Genomic DNA, 20,352 nt, shown 5'->3' with positions numbered 1-20,352 from the left:
CCTGCACACTGAGAGACAAAATGATAGTCGAGCCCAAGGCCTATAGTAGATGACCGTGACTTTTCCCAGGTTCCCACCACAGGAGAAGCGGAAACCAGGTCATTCCTGAGTGCCCACCTGTCTCTTGGAGAAACATGGTGTCTGAGAGGAGTAGTGGCAGGGTGAACACAAGTGGAGGAGTACCCCTGGGGAACTTGGCCCTTCGAGCTGAGGAGAGGTGTTGCGGATAGGGAGGGTGCTCGCTGTGGGGAGCATTGCCAGCCCGAAGGATGGGAGTCCCGGTTTGAAACAGGGGAGAGAGAGCTTGCATGCGGCCCAAGAGTGAGTGAGAAGGGACCCACTGGGCTGCTTGGGTGAGACTGACTAAGGGGGTCAGGGTTGTCCATGCCTCTAAATTCTGTGGGCCTCATCCCCATTGAAGTGGAGGTGAGCAATGAAACACTGCCCTTGATGAGAACTGCAAGACAGCGAACCCTGAAGGGAGATAAGGGGCAAGGAGGAAAGCCTGTTGGCGTGCTTCCCATGACTCATCTCTGGAGGGGCAAACACTACAGCCATACTGGGGACGATAGATTTGCACCTTCCCCGTGCACCACTTATGCGATGGACCTGAGTCCTGACCCCTAGTCTGTGGTAGGCCACAAACTATCTTCAGATTCAGGCTGCGGTGGGCCCTAAACCTGCTGGGGAGAGGGCAGATGCAATCCCCTGTTTCATCGCTAAGCACTGTAAGGCTCAAGAGCAGTGGACACCACCCGGCTACTGCCACGCTTACAGTACTCTAGGAAGCTGTGATCTGGAAGCAAGAGCTTGACTCCGGGTGTCCCACTTCTTTTTCTGAGGACACCCGTCAAGACAAGTCCTTTCGGGGCATGAGCTGAGCCAAAGAGCTCAACCAGGGTTGGGAGTGATGAGGTGAGCTTTTACCCTGGAGAGTGTGAGAGAGCAAGAGCCTGGCAGGAGGCATTGCCTCGCTCTGGACTAGAGAAAGACATTTCCACAGACAGTAGCTGCACTCAGGCCTTGTTGCGGAATTGCCAAGCATCAGCTAAGAGCATGAATGCTGCTTGGGGAAAGAAGGCCCGCAGTCTTAAAGATATATAGTCAAAACCCTCTCATACTGAATCTGGTGCCCAGAAGAACAAGAAACCAAAACCCAGCTAGAGAAGCCAAACAAAATGCCAGGCAACGGTAGGGGTAGGAGGCACCTGTACCTGAATTTTTTATTCGAAGACCTTGGGGGCTTGTGTGCCCGTATCCAGCTTTAAATGTTTTTTTTATAAATCTGTTTATTAAATTTTTCATATCTGAAGACAACATTCAAATTGAAAAGAAAAGAACTGCTACAAAAAACCATATCAGTGCAGTTAATACCACCACTCATCCTGCCGTATTCAATATCGCATCATATCATATATAGAGTATTTATCTCACCTTTCTTCATAAAGCCATTGTGTTATCGAAAGAGTACAACTATTTTTTAACTTAAATCATGAAACCACTGCCAGGCACCCCATACCCTCTCATTTTTCCTTTGGCATCTATTTTCCACTTTTCATGGCCACAGTGTGAGGAGCACCCGTCTGTTTCCATTGGGGGACTGTCTCTCTTTCCAATCCTCAAACTCTGTTTCAGAAATGTCTTCTCCACATGTGTAAAACCCTCATCCTCTTTCACATTAAAAAGAGCCATTTTGGGAGTTTGAGCAAATGGCGACCAACAGCAGCTGTAAACGCCACTCCGATGTAATCCCAATTGGGACGAAGAGCTGCAAAGCTCCATACGGTGTGTAGGAAGTCACCTACAGCCTCATTGCATCAGAAACCTACATGATCTGCTGCTCTGTTTATTCACCATAATCATTGTGGCGTTAAGTATATGTGGTGTAAGTATTTGAATTGAATCAGACAGAACGGAGCGGTAATCTCTTATTCCTGAATTGCAGTCAGGGATGCCACTCACTCTAAATCATCCAGTCGCACAAGCTCTCCCTCCTATTTTTCCATAATGCTGCGAAAGAATCCGGAATATTAGGCATTAATGACTTATAGATAATGGATACGTAGTCTCTTTCAGGAAGAAGAGCCATGGTCATCTTTGCCTCTAGTGGGCCATACTCGAGCAAGCCCGCAGCAACAGTGAGACCAGGTTAAAGGGCATGTTGCAGCTGCAAGTATCGAACTGAGTTTGTTCCAGTCCAAACTCTGTAGTTTGTCAAAGGATTTTATGCCAGCACTGCCTGTAGCAGGGCCCAGGGAAATAATACCATGAGAGCCAAACCCTTGGAAAATTGACCCTCTAAAGCGGAGAGCTGCAGCAGATGATTTTTATTGTTGATTTTACCAAAAGTCTTTAGCACGGATAGACTTTAAGACCAAAGCAGAACCACGACGGCATCATTACTGTTCCTGTGGTTATGCCACAACTTGCACTTCTATGAAAGCTTTAGCAATGCATGTCACTACAACTAAATTTGTCTGTTGTAGTTTACAACTCTGGCTCGGTACCATGATGGCCATTTCTACATTCTCGTTGGTAAATCAGTGGCCCAGTCCCATATATAGACATACATTTTTTATATAGCGTGAACTCCACCCAATTTTATCGGAGTGCCCATCCATTAGCACCAGTTACATAACATTGCCCATAATCACTGGATGTGGAGTCCACGCCAAGGCTCGTACCTAGTTCCGCCAGCTTCAAAATAGGCAGCACTTGCCGTTACGTGACCGCGAACTGTAAACCACTGTAGGCTACCATTTGCATTAAGGCAATATCATGTTTGTTTTTAGGTCTCGCCTGAGCCAGCGCGCATCTGCTGCTCTGCTATGCTTATTGTAAGGACTTCCAACTCCCAGACCTTTGCTTGTGTTTTTTCTTAACTCCACGCATTTGATTGGCCATTTCGTAAGACTTCCACAAAAGAAAGCATGCAAATGGCCAAAGGCTCAGGTATATCCCGCCTTATCTTTAAATGTCCCCTCCCCTAGCCTATGTGTCTCGGGAGCGAGCAGAAGCTCCATCTGTTTGCAATTATCGCAGTCGCGTTAATTGTAAACCAATGGCGTTCAGTTTTCAACAGCCCGCGCTCATAAATTGTGGGGGCGCAACCCCGAGATGGAGAACAGGCGCCCTCCAAAGAGCGTGGGCCGTGGCTACAACGGCCCCCCCACCGGATGACATGCGTTCGACAGCGCTATCGCCTGGGGAGTGACAGGCCTCTTTCGTGGAGACGGCGAAATGCGTTTTTTTTTACACTTTGAACACAGCTGATCGCCGGACGTAGATAATTAAGTGCCATTTACTGGGGGTGGAGGGAAAATGACAAACATCGCTGGGGTGCAATTACTGCCCAGTAATGGGCCACCAGCCGTCGCCTCTCTGTTTGTTCCTTGGAAGGCCCGTGCTACTTTTATTGCCCACTTCCTCTCGACGGCACCTCTTCCTGGGACCCACCTACAACCTCCTCCCTCCTCAGCCTGGAGCGGGCTCTGGGGCAGCCCTGGCGAGTACTCTGTGGGACTCGCCTCCGGGGCCTTCTGGATGCTCTTGATACCGAGCACCAGCAGCCTGCTACCAGCAGTGAACGGACGAATACAACATGCGATATACATGTATGTGCAGGTGCGCAACTCCTATTGGACTCAAAGGACTTCATGCCCTCCGTCGTTTGTAGCACCCGGTGCTGAGACAGCTTCCGGGCACACACACAGCCGCACTGAGTACTTCACAGGTCTTTAAAAGATCATTTACTTGCTAACAAGGTTTTGTTGTGTTTTCACTCCTTCTTAGAGCCCCTGCATCTCCACTCTGCATATTGCTGGGATAGTCAGCCCCCCAACCCCTCCCCGACATTTTTGGTTGCCTCCCACGACCCCCCCCCCCCCCAAAAAAATTGGCTCTGGTTGCACCTCTGTGTATGTATGTACACGTGCGTGCCATGTGAATGCCATCAGTTGGCACGATCATACCACAATTGCCCATTGAGCTCAAGGGTGGGGGGTTTGTGAATGGCACAAGACCCTGAGAATGCATTACTGGGCCATAATACGCAAGCGTACGTAATGTTTATTTCACAGCTGGGCCCGTGAAAGCCCTCCACCCTAGATTCTGTCAACACAGCCTCTAGGATAAGCTTCACTATCCCCCTCCAGTATGGATGCACCCCTCTGCCTGAAGCTTTAAGCGGTAACAAATAGTGAGGATTAATGGAAATATTCAGTGGCTTCGCCCAAGGGAGGGGTGAAGGGGTAGTTACTGCCATAAGGGTGCCATGATGCATGTAGAAGGCAGAGTTAGCATTGTTTTGGGGAGAGGGGGGGGAGTATCCTTTAGCGCATTATGATCTTTTTTCATGCAGCGCTTTAAATCACAGTGCGGGCTCCTAAGCGCTGTGGACTGTAGCGGCTATTACATGGGCGCCTGGTGAAGGGCCAAGAGATGCCCGGCTCACTGTGCTTCCAGCACTCAGATTACCGGGGTGGGGTATGGCGCTATCCAGTGGAGTCAACAGACAAATGTACCCCCACAGGGTTTCCTGTGACGCATGTGTGTCCCCAAGCAGGGGCTCAGGGGGCAGAAAAATAACACTTCAGGAGGCACATAATTTTCGTCTATCTTGCCCCCACAAGACCCCCAGCCTCCTGGTTCAATCATTAGTCCTATTAAAAGGGGGCGCCCCAGGAAGGGACTGGCTGCCCTTCTCTCCTTGTGAAGACCAGCATTGGCATAGCCAATAGGTCTCGCCTTTGGAACCTTATAAGTGTTTAGCCATGCAACAGTTGATGTTGTTGCACCAAGGATAATATGCTGGATAACTAAACACTTGTAAGGTCCCAAAGGCGAGACCTATTGGCTATGCCAATGCTTGCTATTTATTATTCTTTCTCTGTGTTTGGGAGTCTAAAACTGGATGGACCCCTTCTAATCCGGATCACTTCTATAGCAGGTCTTTTGTTCTCCAAGCCATTTTGCTTTGGAGAGCATTAGGGAACAGTACTTCACAGTAAGGTAGCAAACAGCTGCGTGACAATTTTTTACATTTCCCAAAGTGGACATGCTTGTGCATTCAGAAACTTGTACGTATTGAGCGAGCTACAGTCTGTATTCATACATTGTCATTGGCACAGTAATTTGAAAATTGAACATGATTGAAAGCCATACATGTTTGCAACTGGCACTGTGTGAGGTAAGGTTTAAAGCATGTTGTGTATGGAAATATCTAATCTAAATTATTATTAATCCACAGGGCATGGTCACAGCCACTCGTTAGTGAACGGTTCTCTGGGTCATGGACATAGCCATGGTCACGGAGGGCACGGCCACAGTCACGAATCTCATGGTCATGGACACAGCCACCAGGATGAGCACGCACATGGTCCTGGCCATAACTGTTCAGGTGAGTAGGATTCTAAAGGTGGAATATTAAGAGCTAACATTTGAGATCCATATTTAAAAATGTGTGGCATAACACTCATGCAGCATTAAAGCACACCGTAATTTGTTCGCACCAAGAAGCTTTACAATGAGAAGGTTAAGGAGCCCTGATTGATTCCTATCAGTTTTTTTTCCTTAAGGATGAGATGAGCATCCCTCATCACACCCACGCTTAAAAAGAATCTTCCATTCACTACCCTCCTGGATGTTCACTAGTGTGCTTTATAACTAGTATTTAATCCTTACGTTGTTTGACTCAGTAACACAAATTTAATGACCTCAATGCAGTTGTATTTAAATGATATATGAAAAAAACTAACTATGATTGCGGATGAACAAAGCATACTGTGTTTTACCTCTCACAGTAGCCAGCCGAACCTTTGAAATAAAACAGTGAAAAGTTGCCTGTTTTAAGGCTATGATAGGGTTGGCGTGTGAGATTTGACCAGGATAGAGCACAAGGCATTCAATACTAACAACATTTGCGTGACTAATTCTTCTCTCGATTACCATTTACCCTTTTGATTCACGTTTTGTTTTAGAATATCGCTTTGTTCATTCTGTCTTGGTGTATCATTGAATGACCAAAGTCAGAGAAAATCTGGCTTTAGTGATGATAAGCCACGGCTAAATTTGTTTTCAGTCAATAATTTCACCATCCTGCGCTGAGTGGGATTTTCTTTTTTCAATAGTGTTCAAGGCACATTATTGTATAAGCTGTGGTCAAAATTGGGTCATAGGTAAGTTTCTGCCAGTGTTGTCCTTGCTAGAGCTGTCTTGTAAGAGGGATTCTTAGAGCTGCATCCCCAGGAATGAGTGGGGATGTGAGTTTTGATAGGCACATGGGATCAGAGGGACAATTAGAGTAGCCTGTTGAGAGTGATCAAGTCATATGACAGAGAAAGCTGGAGGTAAATCCGAGGAACTTGTTACAGAGTTGTTGAAATAGTTCTTGTTGAACCAGCAAGGAATTCAGTGAAGTTGGAAAAGTCAGAGCACCGGACAAGTTAATCAGTAGAAGTAAACATAGTTCACAGTTTCTAGAGAATATAACAAGTTAAGTGTTCTGAATGAGAACTTATGCATGCGCGTGGTTGCAACTAATTATGGTTCAACTGACTGTGTTTCTGTTAAGTAGCTGTGGTGCTTTTTTTAAAATTAGTTCTCATTGAGGAATTGAAAGTGTTTGAAATGGGTTGTCAGCCCTCATTGATTTATTGAAGAAAATCAATCTGAGGGTAAGGTCCTGAGTTTCCATTTACACATTGTTGGAGATGTTACCTGTTGATAAACTGTATACAATACTGTAGGCATTGGAAATTATAGATTTTCAGGGTGACCTTTTAAAAGTATTTTGATATGGACCAGTTCTATGGGTACTTTATAGGAGCAGGATGATTAGGCCACACTTTAAATAAAGCCGCTCATGTCAGTGGAAATGGTTGGTCCTTTTCCTGTTTTCGGTTTGATACCTGTTGCAAGATGTAAGTCTCACGGACTGTTGCGCCAATGTTGTTTTGAAAACAAGATGCTCTAGGCTTACCCTCGTGAAAGAAACCTGCTGACCATGTCCTAGAGCTCTCCGATTTGTAAGTCGTTCAAAAGAGATAACTATTGAGTCATGTGTATGTGCAGTGCCTGTTAAAGTACCTGTAGGGGATGTGACTCCAAGTTTGCAGAGCAAGCTATGGCTGTGGCTTCGCTGCTGATTCAATGGCTTGATGGCATGTCAGTAAGAAGTTAGAAGCCTGATGATGAGATATTGAGGGCTGGAGATGTGGTCTGGAGACCCTTGGGTGATTGACATAATGGTTATAAAATGGTTCTTGTACTTTTTTTTTTTTAATGTTTTATTGCATTTTTTTTGTTACTTGAAAACATACAAAAGCAGTTAACACAGCCGTGTTGCAGAACACACATGACATGTCGCAGCAGTTGTCTATATATGGTGATAGATACAACAAAGTGAAAAGGATAACAAAGCATAAAATAGCGAGAAAAAACATGGCAGGTCATTAGAGAGATGATCAATGACAACTGTCCGCCAATCTGGTACGTCTGTTCCCTCACACTATATCACCCAAGTACCTGGTCGTGGACACCCACAATGTAACATCAGTGGTATAGGACAAAATTAGGTATGTTTAAAGCACATTGATTCCACTGTTGGTGAGCTAGATTAGTGTAGATCAGACAGGAGCCAACGTCTCAGCCGAAAGGTCGGCTATGAGAGGAGGGAGAAAGTAGGAGTATCGAGATGTGCGTCACTTCAAGACTTAAGGAGCGGTGAAATGACACCCTACAGTTTTCGGGCGTACCTCACACTCCGCTTTGAAAAAAAACCTGTCTGCTTCTAAAACATAATGTGATAGGTTATCTGCGGACATCGTTGCAGATATTGAACATAGGCCAAGGCCCCTCGCAGTGTCAGCCATATCCGAAACATTTATGTGGAACCAAAATTTACGTAAGAAAATAAAAATGTAGGGGACTAGGAACTGGGTGATAACAATCTAAAGGAAATGGGGCATAGGTGGGTGCGGATGCGGATGTCTGTGTCAGCAGTGAGGGTCTTCCAACGTTGCTGGTTGTAGCTGCGATAAGGGAGGGGAGGGGGGAAGGGAGAGGAGCGAGGGGGAAGTGAAAGAGAGAGGAAACTGGGAGGGGGGAGATCTTTGAATTAGAAGGGCGCATGAGAAGGAGGAGAGGTGGGGGGGGAGGTCAATTAACCACTTAGAGGTAAAAGGGCGGTGAGGTAATGCCACTCTGCAAGCAGGCCTGGTGATAGGCAGCCAATGCAGTGTCCCAGTCTTGCGCTATGGGGTACATGCGGAGTCCCGCCGTCTTTTCCCTATGCAAGGCTATGCTCTCTGCTCTTGCCCAATTGTCAAAAGAGTGACGCCAATGTATTGCCTGAGGGGGTTCGCTATTCTTCCAACGCTTGGTGATGATGCGTTTCGCAGTAACCAGCCCCAAGTCCCAAAACCTGGCCAGGATTTTGGTTTGTTTCGTCCGCCTAAACAGTCCTAATAGACAGGCCTCCCATGTATGTGGCAGTGTACTCCCTGTCGCTGTTGTAAGAGAGGCTGACACCGCCGTCCAATAGTCGTGCAGGAGGGGGCACTCCCAGAGCATATGTAAGAATTGCACGTCCACTAGTCCGCATCTAGGGCATGCTGTTGTGTTAAGATCAAAATTGCGGTTTATTTTATCCGGGGATAGGTACGCTCGGTGTACAATATAATATTGAATGATCTTAAAGCGGGAATTGCGTGGTACATTCAGGGCGCCAGCAAGCAAAAGTGCCCACTCTTCATCAGTCCAGTCTATGGTTCTTGTACTTCTTAGTCAACCATATTCATCTGATGAAACTAGCAACTTTACTCTTCTGTTATTTGGACTCTACCATACCAGTGACTGGTGTTCACATCTCTGTTTCTAGTCTTGGCTTTGCCTTCACTGCGAGAGCTGCCTGGAGAGATTCACCTCCGCACACACAACCACTGTTTCTACTCGATCTGGCTTAATTCATGACCCTCTTTAACGTAGCAGCTGTAGGCTCAGGGGATCCAGGTTTGTGGTTGAACACCAGACACTCCATCGATTCTTATCTTCTTACTCATATCCTTTCCTATGATGAGGCACTTTCACAGGGTCACAGCACCTCTTACATACGTTTCGCATAATGCAGGAATAGTACTGAAACACTTTGTTTGTTTAGACCATGGTCTATAAACACTGCAAGAATCACAATAAAAACAATCAATGCATTAATAATTTGTTACAATAAAATTCATAATAAAGGTACAAAATCCAAATTCATACCCCAATAGCAGCAATTATTACATATCAACTCCGTTAAATGAAATCTATCTTTGTCTAAAATGTTTTTCCTACGCTAGATGGGGAAAACTAAAAGAGAAGGAGGGATAAAATTGCTAAACCCCCTTCAAACTGTCCCTCAGGAAGGTTTTTATGCTTTTCATATAGTTCCCCAAAGCGATGGCTGTATTAAGATTTGTCCTTTCTAATAGTATATCTATAGCTTGGGCTCTTGAGCTTGTTCCATATATGCATTTTTTGTTCCGAGGCCACATTTACAAATTCCATTAGCATATGTCATTTCAGCCTTAGTTTTTCCCTCCATTAGCCACGGGTTAATTCCGATTTGTACTCTTAGTAGTTCACACCTAAGCGCATTGTTTGGCAAGGTGTCCAGGTATGGATACCATGATTCTTTTACCCAAGAATGTCTTCTCTCTTTCACTGATTTTTTTCGAGCTCAGGTATACCAAGTCATTTTTCCTAGACTGTTCCTGACCTTGGGATCTTAGTGAGGCCTTGGTAAATTCTATCTCCATTGTGTGTTGATTTAAACTCACATTTAACGTCTTCGCTATGGTTAAGATCTTTTTTTTTACCTCTCTTGCCCACTTTAAGCTACTACTTCGGATCTCTTCCCTACACCATTGTGAGACCTTCTTCACATCCCCGGGGTCCTGGCGTTTCCAAAATCTTAGCAATGACATTTGGATCTGCATGTTCCAAGCTGTTGTTCCTGTCTCCATTCTTACAGCCTGGATCATTACAGAGCTTGGTAAAGACAATAAGGTTTTTAGGATCTTCCCTTCTTCCTGGTCCCATCTACATTTGCCACTTAGGTACAGGACTTCTGCCCCGTACAAAATCTGCCGAGGTATCATGGCATCATATGCTTTTAGCATTGGTCTATGGGACATTTCTCTATATTCCTTATTAAACTTTTTCAGCCCACAGATTGAAGAAAAAGCTTTTGCTTTTTGCGCTTCCATGTGGGTACACCATTTAAGGGCACTGTCAAACCAGAGGCCTAAATATTTATATTCTTTTACAATCTCCAGTTTTATATGCCCTAAAAACCAGCGAATTTTTTTTTCTCTTTTTCCAAAGCATAAAATCTTCGTTTTGTCCATATTTACAACTAAAAACTTTTTCTCACAGTAATCTATAAAAACATTTAATTTCCTTTGTAGCCCAAGCTCCATTTGATCGAGTATCACAAGGTCATCTGCAAATAAAAGACATGCCACTTTATTTCCGCTCATTCTAGGGCTTGCACTTCTTTCCACTTCTAAAACTTTGGGTAGGTCGGCCAAGAATAAAGCAAATAATAGAGGAGCCAAAACGCAGCCTTGTCTCAGCCCGTTCCCTACCACTATTTTGTGTGTTAATGCGCCTTGTGTATCTTTAATTACCTGGGCCCAGTTTCCTGTATGTAGTTCCTTTAAGATAACCAGTAGGCCCTCCGGTATACCATACTTTCTCAAGCATTCCCAAAGACACTTGTGATCCACTGAGTCAAATGCCGCCCGGAAGTCAACAAAACAGCAATACAATTTCCCATTCTGCTCTATTGACTTCCGGGCAAGTGCCCAAAGGGCAAAGCAGTGGTCTATGGTGGAATGACCTTCTTTAACTGCCCCCTGTTCTAACGGTATAATCGAGTACTGGTCCACCCAAGCTTTGAGCATTCCTTGTATTATTTTCGCAAAGATCTTTTCACCAATATCTAACCGATTTATTAATCTGTAATTCTTTGGTTTATGCAAATCGCCTTTCTTATGCACCGGTCTGATTATTGCTCCTTTCCAATTGTTTGGGATCTTTCCAGATTCTAAGATTACTTGAAACATTAATGAGAAAAATTCTGCCCACCAATTCAGTTGTGATTTTATTATCAGAGCTGGGAGATTGTCTGGTCCTGCTGCTCTTGTTAGGTTCAGGGTTTTTATTGTAAATTTTACATTTGAGGTTAAAAAATCTGCTTTGAGCTCTTCAACTAGCCCACCCCACTCCTTAGGCTCCCCAGCAGACGATTCTCTTCCCCTGGCAATACAATTCCAGTAGGTATTCCACCCACGCCGCTTCTTCCACAACACAATTCATTGAAGCGGGTGGGGGTTCTGCTGCTGATTGTACCAGCTTCCAAAACTGGCATAAATTCATTTGTTTCAATTGTCTCCAGTAGTTTTGCCCAGCAAGAATCTTTATAAGACCTTTTTGCACTCCTTATTAACATCTTATATTCTTTTTTTAAATGTGCAAGCTTAGCTGCCCTTTCCTGATCATATTTTACCCTTAATCTACGCGCTTCTGTCCTTAGCTCCTTCTTCTTTTCTAGGCAATCCTCAGTGAACCACTTTCCATGACTCTTTGTTACATTTTGGTGCCTCTTTACGTTTTTTTGTATCCTTTTAAGTTCTACTCTGAGGCTTTGAACCACTTGTTCTAATTTGTCCACATACCAGTCTAGCCCCTGCCCTCTCTGATTTCCAAGATCGAGGTTCTGTTGTAATCTTTCTAGCCTTCCTATATATTCATCTGTTAGTCTCGTTGTAGTACACCTTAGGTATCCCATCTCTTGATCAATAACTTTATCACAGGGCTTCATATGGATCCCCAAGAGTACTAACTCCAAGGGATTATGATCGCTTCCTTCTCTTTGATAGGTTCTAAAATCCTTAGCTAAGGCAAAATTCCAAGGTGACATAAAAACGTAGTCTATTGGTCAATTTTGTGTGCCTGGTTTAAATGTTTTTATCCCTGTGCTGTCAAGGGGTGACCTTCTATTTGAACAAAAGAGGCTTTTAGTCCCCAAATAAGTTCCCAGGTTTATATCCCGAGTTGTAGTTTCACAATTGGGGAAGGTTGCTTGGTTTACATTATAAGCCATCAGATTTCTTTGGGTTTAGTTTATGATTAAAATCCCTCATCAATAATATTAAATCTGTGCCATACTTTTCCCCAATTAAATCCATGTCTTCTTTAAAATTGCTCATTTCAGCAATATATTCCTCCTGGGTTCCCCATTGCATATATACATTTAAAAGCATTAGAGCTGTGTACTTTTTGTCGGTGGCTGCTAAAAATATCCTACAAGCGAGCAGCCACTTAAATTTTAATCAATGTCATAATTCCTCCCGCTGGGCGTCCAAATCTTAGTTTTTTTGCTGGGTGGTGGAATTGACGGAAGCCGTCGAATATTGTGGTCTTGCCGCATAGCCAAGTTTCCAGGATGCAAATGATCTCGGAGCTTTTTGCTAGCTCCTTTATGTTTTCCCGTTTTGTTTGGTCTCCCAGACCATTTACATTCCAGCAAACAATCTTTAAGCCACGCGGCGTCCCCATTACCTATTCAACATCTTCTAAGTAACCCTCTTCTCCTAACTCCTCGCTATACCTATTGGAAGGGCCTACTTGGCTAAAATCTTGGCTCCAATTTACCATACATTTTTCTATGTCTGAGTTGTTAACATCTATTTTGAGGTTTCCCATACTTACACCTACTTCTTTCTCTATTATCCTCACCTGTCTCTTACCTAGGCCGGCGTTGCACCTTAGAAAATCCTTTCCTTGTGGCTTTGTTCCTTCTACCTTTATTTCTACAACTTCTTCGGGTATTAGCATTATCCCTTCCTTTAATATCTCTCTCTCTCTCGGCATGGTGACCTCCTATCCTTCCTCATTCAGCTTAAATCCTACTTGCCGCAGATATTTTGTCCCTATGCCCTTCAAATTTGGGCATTGGGCAAAAGAGTGCAAAAGTTGTGCCCTATTTAGCGGCCCTCTCTTCCTCTGTTTCTTACCACCTTCACCTGTTTGAATTGATACAAGGTATAGCCACTGGCTCTCAACACCCTCTTTTCTTATCCCAGTTGGTACCATATATGGCTGTCTGGAATGCCTTCTGGTTCTTACTCTGGAGGACTATCTACTTGTGGGCTTACTCCATTACAGTCAATGTTGTTGGGGTTCTTGATTCCTAAATGTGGTAGATACCGTGCTTGGTTCTCCTGGCCCACTGGCTTGTTTTGGGGTAGCACCTTTTTCACCTGGTTCTTTATTGCCATCCTCGTTCCTATTTCTCTTTGAGTTTTACTTAGCTGGATTTCCTGCTCAGGATTACTTGAGCTTACATTTCTAACCCCACTTCTTTTTCCTCGTTTACCAGATTCCTTTTTCTACAACTTCCTTCCGGTTCGTCTCATTCGGTTATATAGCCCATTTCTAGAATTCTCTCTCCTTCTTCTTATTCCTTCTTATTACCCTCATCGGCCACCTCGAGATATAAACCTCCTGATTTGTCTTAGAGGGGTCAACCTTCGCTGCCTCTTCCCTAGCTGATGCAGGGGACTGCTGGTCTGGTACTGGGCTTACCATTGCTGGCATTTGGTTTCTAATTCCTTCCAACTCCCCCTCAATCCTAAATAGATGCTTTTTTTGTACTTTTAACATTTCATTATTTGACAAAGGGAATTCTAAAAGCCCCTGAAGAGTTCTCTGTAGAATTAACATCAGGTCTGTCATAGAGGATGCAGGTGTTGGAGAGTTCTAGGTTCAACCCTGAGGTTTGATTTAGTTTGATGCTTTCTTTTCCCACCGAAAACTGGTTCTCATGCTGGCCTTGCTTTCCAGACTCTTTCCCCCTTTTCCTGGTGTCTGGTATAACTTCTCCATCTGCTCTTTCATCCTCGCTATTTGAATCCGGACAATCCTGAATTATATCCTCTAGGTCCTGAGTAAACAGCCCATGCGGGAAAGAGGACAGCCGTGGAGATATTTTGTCCTATTGTCCCAATAGAGACTGGAGAGTCTAAAAATTACTGACTTCATCGTAGACTCCTCATAAGCTAGTGAGGTATTCCCAATTTGCAATCCAGGCTCTGCCTCTACCTCAGCCTCCTCTAATACAGAGGTCTTTGCAGGAGAAAAGACTTTTTTTAAATGCTTCCCCACAAAGTCTTTTAGTGAGCTTGAGGCTGTGCCACCCTTTTTTCGGTCGAGGACCGGAAATGCTGGCTTGCCAGCTTCCGGGAGGAGATCGTATGTTTCTTAGTAGGGATTTGGAACCCTCCTCCCTCGCCCGTCTCTCCTCCATTGGCTGGCTTCCTAAATGGAGGCCAGCCATTGGAGGAGAGAGCTGCCCCTCCGAATAGGCTCCGTCTTTTTCGGTTTCGGGGGCGTGATTTTTTGCATTCTTTAGCCCTGTGACGTTGTCTGTCACTCAGGGCGCAAAAAACACGCCCCCGAATCTGAAAATGGCGGCGCTTTTCTTTAGGCCATTTCTCAACAACAGCCGCCCCGAGAAGTCGCAGCCTCCTCCACCTGGCAGTCTCTGTGTGCCCATTTTCGAGAGAGAATCGAATCGGCAGCCCCTGCACACGCGCCGTTCCCGCCCCCCCCCCCGCTGTCCGTGCGCCATTCCCGCCGCGCCCCCCCCCCTGTCCGCCGTGCTTCATGCTTGTTAAGTATGCACGCGAGTCGAGGTCAGAGAGCGGGCTTCGCGTTTCCCGGAGTTAAATGGTACCCCAGCTTTGCTGTTTTCTGCCTCAGAGAAACCCGAATTATACAGCGTCACGTCCTATACCCTCATTAATTGCCTTATCAGCTGCCGAGATTCACGCTAAGCAACTAACGTTTCAAGTGCCATGCCGCGAAGCTTCTGTGTTCGTTCCGAATGAATGTCCTCTCCTCATAATAACTGCAGTGCGAGGCCACTCTTGATCCGCTAAGAAAGGGGGAGGGAGCGGCGCCTCAAGGAAACCGTTGCATCTTATTCCATTTCTAAACACTGCTTTCTACGCATGACCGTATTTTCTCAGGTGGCCTCGACTTACCGGAGCTTTGTTCGACACAACCACGGGGCCGCCCTGCTACCCTAGCATTCACCACTGGGTGGCTAGAAATTCAGAGCTACTACCTGGCCGGTATTTGCAAAGTAACGAGAATACTTTCGATTTGACGCGATTTTTCACTCAGCCATTCCAGAATAGCAAATGCTACCTACAAACTGTGCCATTGGTAAGGGGGGGGGGTGCTTTGTGCTGCTATAGATGTCTGGCCTTATACTGTCTTCCTGGCACTGGACGCTGTGATGTCCTATTCTACCACCGTACCATGCCCCTGTGCGTGCTATCAGAGCTGTTTGGGAAAGATGTGCCAATGCAACTTCTCCCTTGTGGGGTGCTTAGATTATTAGATTATTCCTATCTCAAGACAGTGTTTACCTTTATTGTTTACATTTGTGAGTGGGGTTGGTCTTAAAATGGCACGCATTTGGTGTGAACTATTGTCTTCCTTAGATAAGCAACCTTACTCTGTGTTATTTATATTATGCAATCCCAGCTATAAATCAGCGGAACGCTCTATAACAGAAAGGTCACAAAGGGAGGGCTCACGAGACATGCTTTCAATGCAGATGAGCAACACATTCTACCGATTGCTTTCATAGGCCTAATAAAAATGCCCTGGCTGCTTGAAGTAGTTGCTCTCTGTCGGCACACGCAGTTTCTACAGAATCCACCAGGGGGAGCAAATGCACAGCAATCCGAGCTGTGGGGGCTGACTGCAGGTCACTGGGAGCCAGGACAGCGCCTGGCTTTCGTCTTCTAGCAGGTATGCCGCACCGCAGGATATACCCACCGCCCGAACTCATCATTTCAGCTCCTGTACTGATTTACAAACATAGCTCGCGAGATGTGGCCAAAAATGAAACTGCTGCAGCCTGCTGGCGCTTCGGCTTGTTTAGTATCAAATGAACGGCCACGTGTTACGAGTCAACGGGAACATGAAGCAGGCTTCCCATAAATCTCCACTCGCCTTGCCGAGCGGCCACAGTGAAACCGCCTCGTTCGAGTGCTGGGCTGGGTTTAACATTGGGCACACATGGTGACAGTGCACATTGCGCTCTTCTCCGGATGTTGTGCGCACGCACTTTTCAAATCCAAATGTCCGTTGTGAGCTCAAGAAAACCGCAGAGCGTCCATTGAAGCATACCAAAAAAGCCCAACTGCCATTAATTTCACACAGAAAGGATTTTCTAATCCTATCAATGACTCCTATAAGATACTCTCAATGTAACACTGTGTAACCCAGTGGTCGAAGTGCATTAATGCAAAGCACCTGGACAGCGCGGTGGGTGAATGCACCTGATCAGTAACTGTGAAGGTCCAAATCCCAGCACTTAAGTGCATGTGTCTGGAGGAGAGGTACCTGTTCTACGAGTTGATGGTGCAACAACCCTCCTCTTTCGCCTTTTCTTCGTGGGGGGGGTTGCCTGAGAGCACACCAGAGGTAGGCCAACAAGCAGGGAGTCAGTCAGCACAGAGGCTCATTAGTGCAACAGGTTAATTATACAGTCCCCAGCTGCACCAACGGACTTCGGGAACCACACCTCCCACACAGTTCCGGTACTGGTGCACTACCTCCTAAGTGTCAGTTGTTGCTCGACACCACTGCTGAGCAGAGATGCATAAACATAAGCCACTGGGTGGTGCACCCACAAAAGATCTAATATTCCTTTTGTATGTTAGTTATTTACTTTATTGCAAGTATTAGATTTTCTTCAATCACAGCACAGGTTGCAGCCAACGCGTTTCACTCAGTTAAACTGAACTTTCTCCTTTTCTCGCAGTTTTGTAAACTATAGGGAAAACTGGTGATTTTAAATAAATAAAGTCGCTTCGCCGTGCGGTCTTGGGAGGTGGGAGGGGTCTGACAGTGCAGTTGATGTTAAATTAATAAAGGTGCTTCGACGTACTGTGTTGGGAGACGGGAAAGATCTGAAAGTGCTGGTTATGGTACGTCAATAAAGGCGCTTCACCATGCTTTCGGGAGCCAGGAAGGGTCTGAAAGCGCTGTGTCATTAAATAAATAAAGGCGCATTGCCGTATTGTGTTGGGAGGGTCTAAAAACGCTGGTGATACTCATTAACAAAGGGGCTTTAACGTGCTGTGTTGGGAGTGGTCTGAAATCACCAGTGATGTTAAATAAATAAAGGCGCATTGCCGTATTGTGTTGGGAGGCGGGAGGGGTCTAAAAACGCTGGTGATATTCATTAACTAAAGAGGCTTTAATGTGCTGTGTTGGGAGTGGTCTGAAATCACCAGTGAAGTTAAATAAATAAAGGTGCTTTGACATGCTGAGTTTGGAGGTGGGAGGGGTATGAAAGCGCTGGTGATATTAATTAAATAAAGGCGCTTCGCCATGCTGAGTTGGGAGGGGTCCGAAAGCGCTATAATAGTATCTTCAAGAGATGCGTCAGGTGAGAAGGGTACAATGAGGATGGGAAAGGAGTAAGTAGAGGGTGAGAGACATTGGGCACCGAATCACTCACCACGTAGGCGGCTCCGCCCTCCCCGTTATGGGTCTTGGACTCTTGGACTCTGGGATGGAGAAGTGCATGTCCCCTGTTCTGCTGCTTTCCAGGCACGGCACGCACACCCTGCAATTGCACAGCATATGGCACGGGGAGAGTGTTGTACATGCGGGTATTGTGCCTTAATAGCTAGGCACCCTTAAATCCAGGATGGAGACAGCACTCACAGCATAACCAGGGGCACGACCTTCTGTTTAAAAGCAAAACGAGCATGGGTGCTAGTGTTAAAAGTGCGCGCCCGTTATGAAAACTGAAAGCCTGCATTTGAAAAGCAGGAGGCAGAAGTCAATTTACAAATTCCCCGTCCTTTGTTCCCCAAAAAACAGGTTTTAGAAGACATCTGTCGAGCTTTCTTATAATTTTGCCTGATTGAAATGGCAAGTTTCCTCACGTGCTAGTGCTTTCTTGAGGTTTCTCACAGGGTGATTTCCACAGGACTGTGTGGTCTTTACTCACGCTGACCTCAGTAGGGACTCTCTCCACACACTGTCAGCCAGGGGGCTCCCCACTAAAACACAGTGTGAGCGGACAAAGTGAGGTCAGGACATGGCTTAATACCATGCACTAATGGTGGGTGTGCTTCAAAAGTGCACTCACTCACCCCTCACATACACTCTGTTACCAACACACAGTCAGCAAGAGGGCTTCAGAAGTGCACTCACTCGTTGCTTGTGTGCGTGAGCTCCTCAACCCCTCCCCCCTCGTTGCTTGTGTGTGCGTGAGCCCCTCCCCCCTTTTGTGCATGAGCTCCTCACCCCCTCCCCTCCTCGTTGCTTGTGTGCATGAGCTCCTCACCCCCTCCCCCCTCGTTGCTTGTGTGCGTAAGCTCCTCACCGCCCTCCCCCCTCGTGGCTTCTGCATGCGTGAGCTCCTCACCCCCCTCGTGGCTTCTGCGTGCGTGAGCTCCTACACCCCCCCTCGTTGCTTGTGTGTGCGTGAGCTCCTCACCCCCCCCCCCTCATTGCCTTTTCCTTTTGATAAGGTGGTGTAATGATAGTTAGTGCTTGTGCTGCGTTACCACCCCTGGCTGTGCTTGCTCCCCTGCCCCTGGCTGTGCTTGCTCCCCTGCCCCTGGCTGTGCTTGCTCCCCTGCCCCCTGGCTGTGCTTGCTCCCCTGCCCCCTGGCTGTGCTTGCTCCCCTGCCCCCTGGCTGTGCTTGCTCCCCTGCCCCCTGGCTGTGCTTGCTTCCCTGCCCCCTCGCTGTGCTTCCTCTCCTGTGTGTGTATGTGGCTCTGGGTGTGTGTTTGGGGCTCTGGGTGTGTATGTGGGGCTCTGGGTGTGTGTGTGGGGCTCTGGGTGTGTGTGTGTGGGGCTTTGGGTGTGGGGCTCTGTGTGTGTGTGGCTGTGTGTGTGCGTCTGTGGCTCTGTGTGTGTGGCTCTGTGTGTGTGTGTGTGTGTGGTTCTGTGTGGATAGCTTTTTTTGTAGGTGGCTCTAAGTGTGGGTGGCTCTGTCTGTGTGAGGGTAGCTCTGTGTAGGGGGCTCTATGTGAATGACTCTGTGTGAGTGGCTCTGTGTGGGTGGCTCTGTATGTGTGTGTGGGTCGCTTTGTGTGTGTGGCTCTGTGTGGGTGTAAATGCAATAGGTCATGCATTTGCGAGCGATTAAGCTATTGGCATTGTAAATGACAATGCCATTTATTTAACGATTAAGCTATTGGCAATGTAAATGACAATGCCATTTATTTATGATAAAAAAAAAAATGTCATGAGCAATGCCAAAAGCTCTATCTTTAATGATGCCGAGACCATTGCATTGTAAATGCTTGTTACGCTTGCGCTTGTATCCATGTCCCCGTTCTTTTCCCCATTTGTTTTGCTCCTTTTTTTGGTCCTACCCCTGGACTCTTCATGCTGTCCACAGAGTCTCTGAGGTCTGCTAAGGTCTCTTTTGGTTTCGGCTTCGGGTCCTGAGTAATTTTAGTTTTCCTGGGGGCCATTATTAATGCCTATATGTGACCAAAGCTGTTGTCAGCAGTTCAAACGGGTTCAAACGGGTTCAACTGTCCTCTTCTAGGATAGTCCAAACAGTTTAAGCTCAACGACTTTTAAAGTAGCAATCCAGAGAACATAGCCCCAAGCCTTCGCTTACTACTGTTGTGCCTCAGTCCAGTGCTCTCCCCGTGTCCTTTCTCTCACCCCAATTGACGTCTCCGCCTCATGTTGTATTTATATTTGTATTTATATACTGTGTCCTTACTTCCACCTCCCGGTATCCTCAGTGCTGTGGCCTGGGCTTCATTCCCTGCAGGCACCTCTCAGCACAGATCCAGACTCCGGACTGGGCGGGAGCAATCTCAGCCAGCTCGCAGTTCAACACTGGGGGGGTCTCCCCCTCGCAGCAGCGGCTGGTCCGACTGTGGCGGCTATTCCTGCGGCTCAGTTTTGGGTTTTGTGTTTTCCTTGGCGTCCTGTGGCGGGCAGCTTTTGCTTCGGCGGTCTCAGCCGCTGTCTCGTCCTCAGCTTCCGCGTCAAGGCATTAGGCGGGGCTACCTAGGTCAGCACGGCTCGGCACAGCACAATCCGAGGTTCTCGCACAGTGATAAATCCCTATACAGTAATAGTAAATCACCTCCAGTCAGTTCTCTGGCCACTTCAATGTCCATCCTGCAGAGAGCATTCTACTTCCTGGCACAGGAGGCCTCATGGAGCTTCACCACACTTCTACTATCACTGGATGGCGATGAATTGAACCGGGGGCGAGATCTCCACACTTCTGGGAA

General features: G+C 46.4%; 1 protein-coding gene across 2 annotated transcripts in view; it reads left to right on the top strand.

The window, feature by feature from the left end:
* The window catches only part of SLC30A7 (solute carrier family 30 member 7), a 285,774-nt gene that overhangs the window by 106,153 nt on the left and 159,269 nt on the right, over window positions 1-20,352 (top strand). For both annotated transcript variants that reach the window (XR_015308328.1, XM_086954376.1), the window contains exon 6: window positions 5,249-5,398. Coding sequence is in view for 1 of the 2 variants with exons in the window: in XM_086954376.1 (XP_086810502.1) it covers window positions 5,249-5,398 (150 nt within the window). In the remaining variant the exon portion in view is untranslated. The remainder of the gene's footprint in view (window positions 1-5,248; window positions 5,399-20,352) is intronic.

Source organism: Lissotriton vulgaris, chromosome 1_1 (assembly GCF_964263255.1).
Source record: "Lissotriton vulgaris chromosome 1_1, aLisVul1.2, whole genome shotgun sequence".
Classification (NCBI taxonomy): domain Eukaryota; kingdom Metazoa; phylum Chordata; class Amphibia; order Caudata; family Salamandridae; genus Lissotriton; species Lissotriton vulgaris.
Note: the sequence above shows the minus strand (reverse complement) of the source record. Positions and strands in the feature narration are given on the sequence as shown.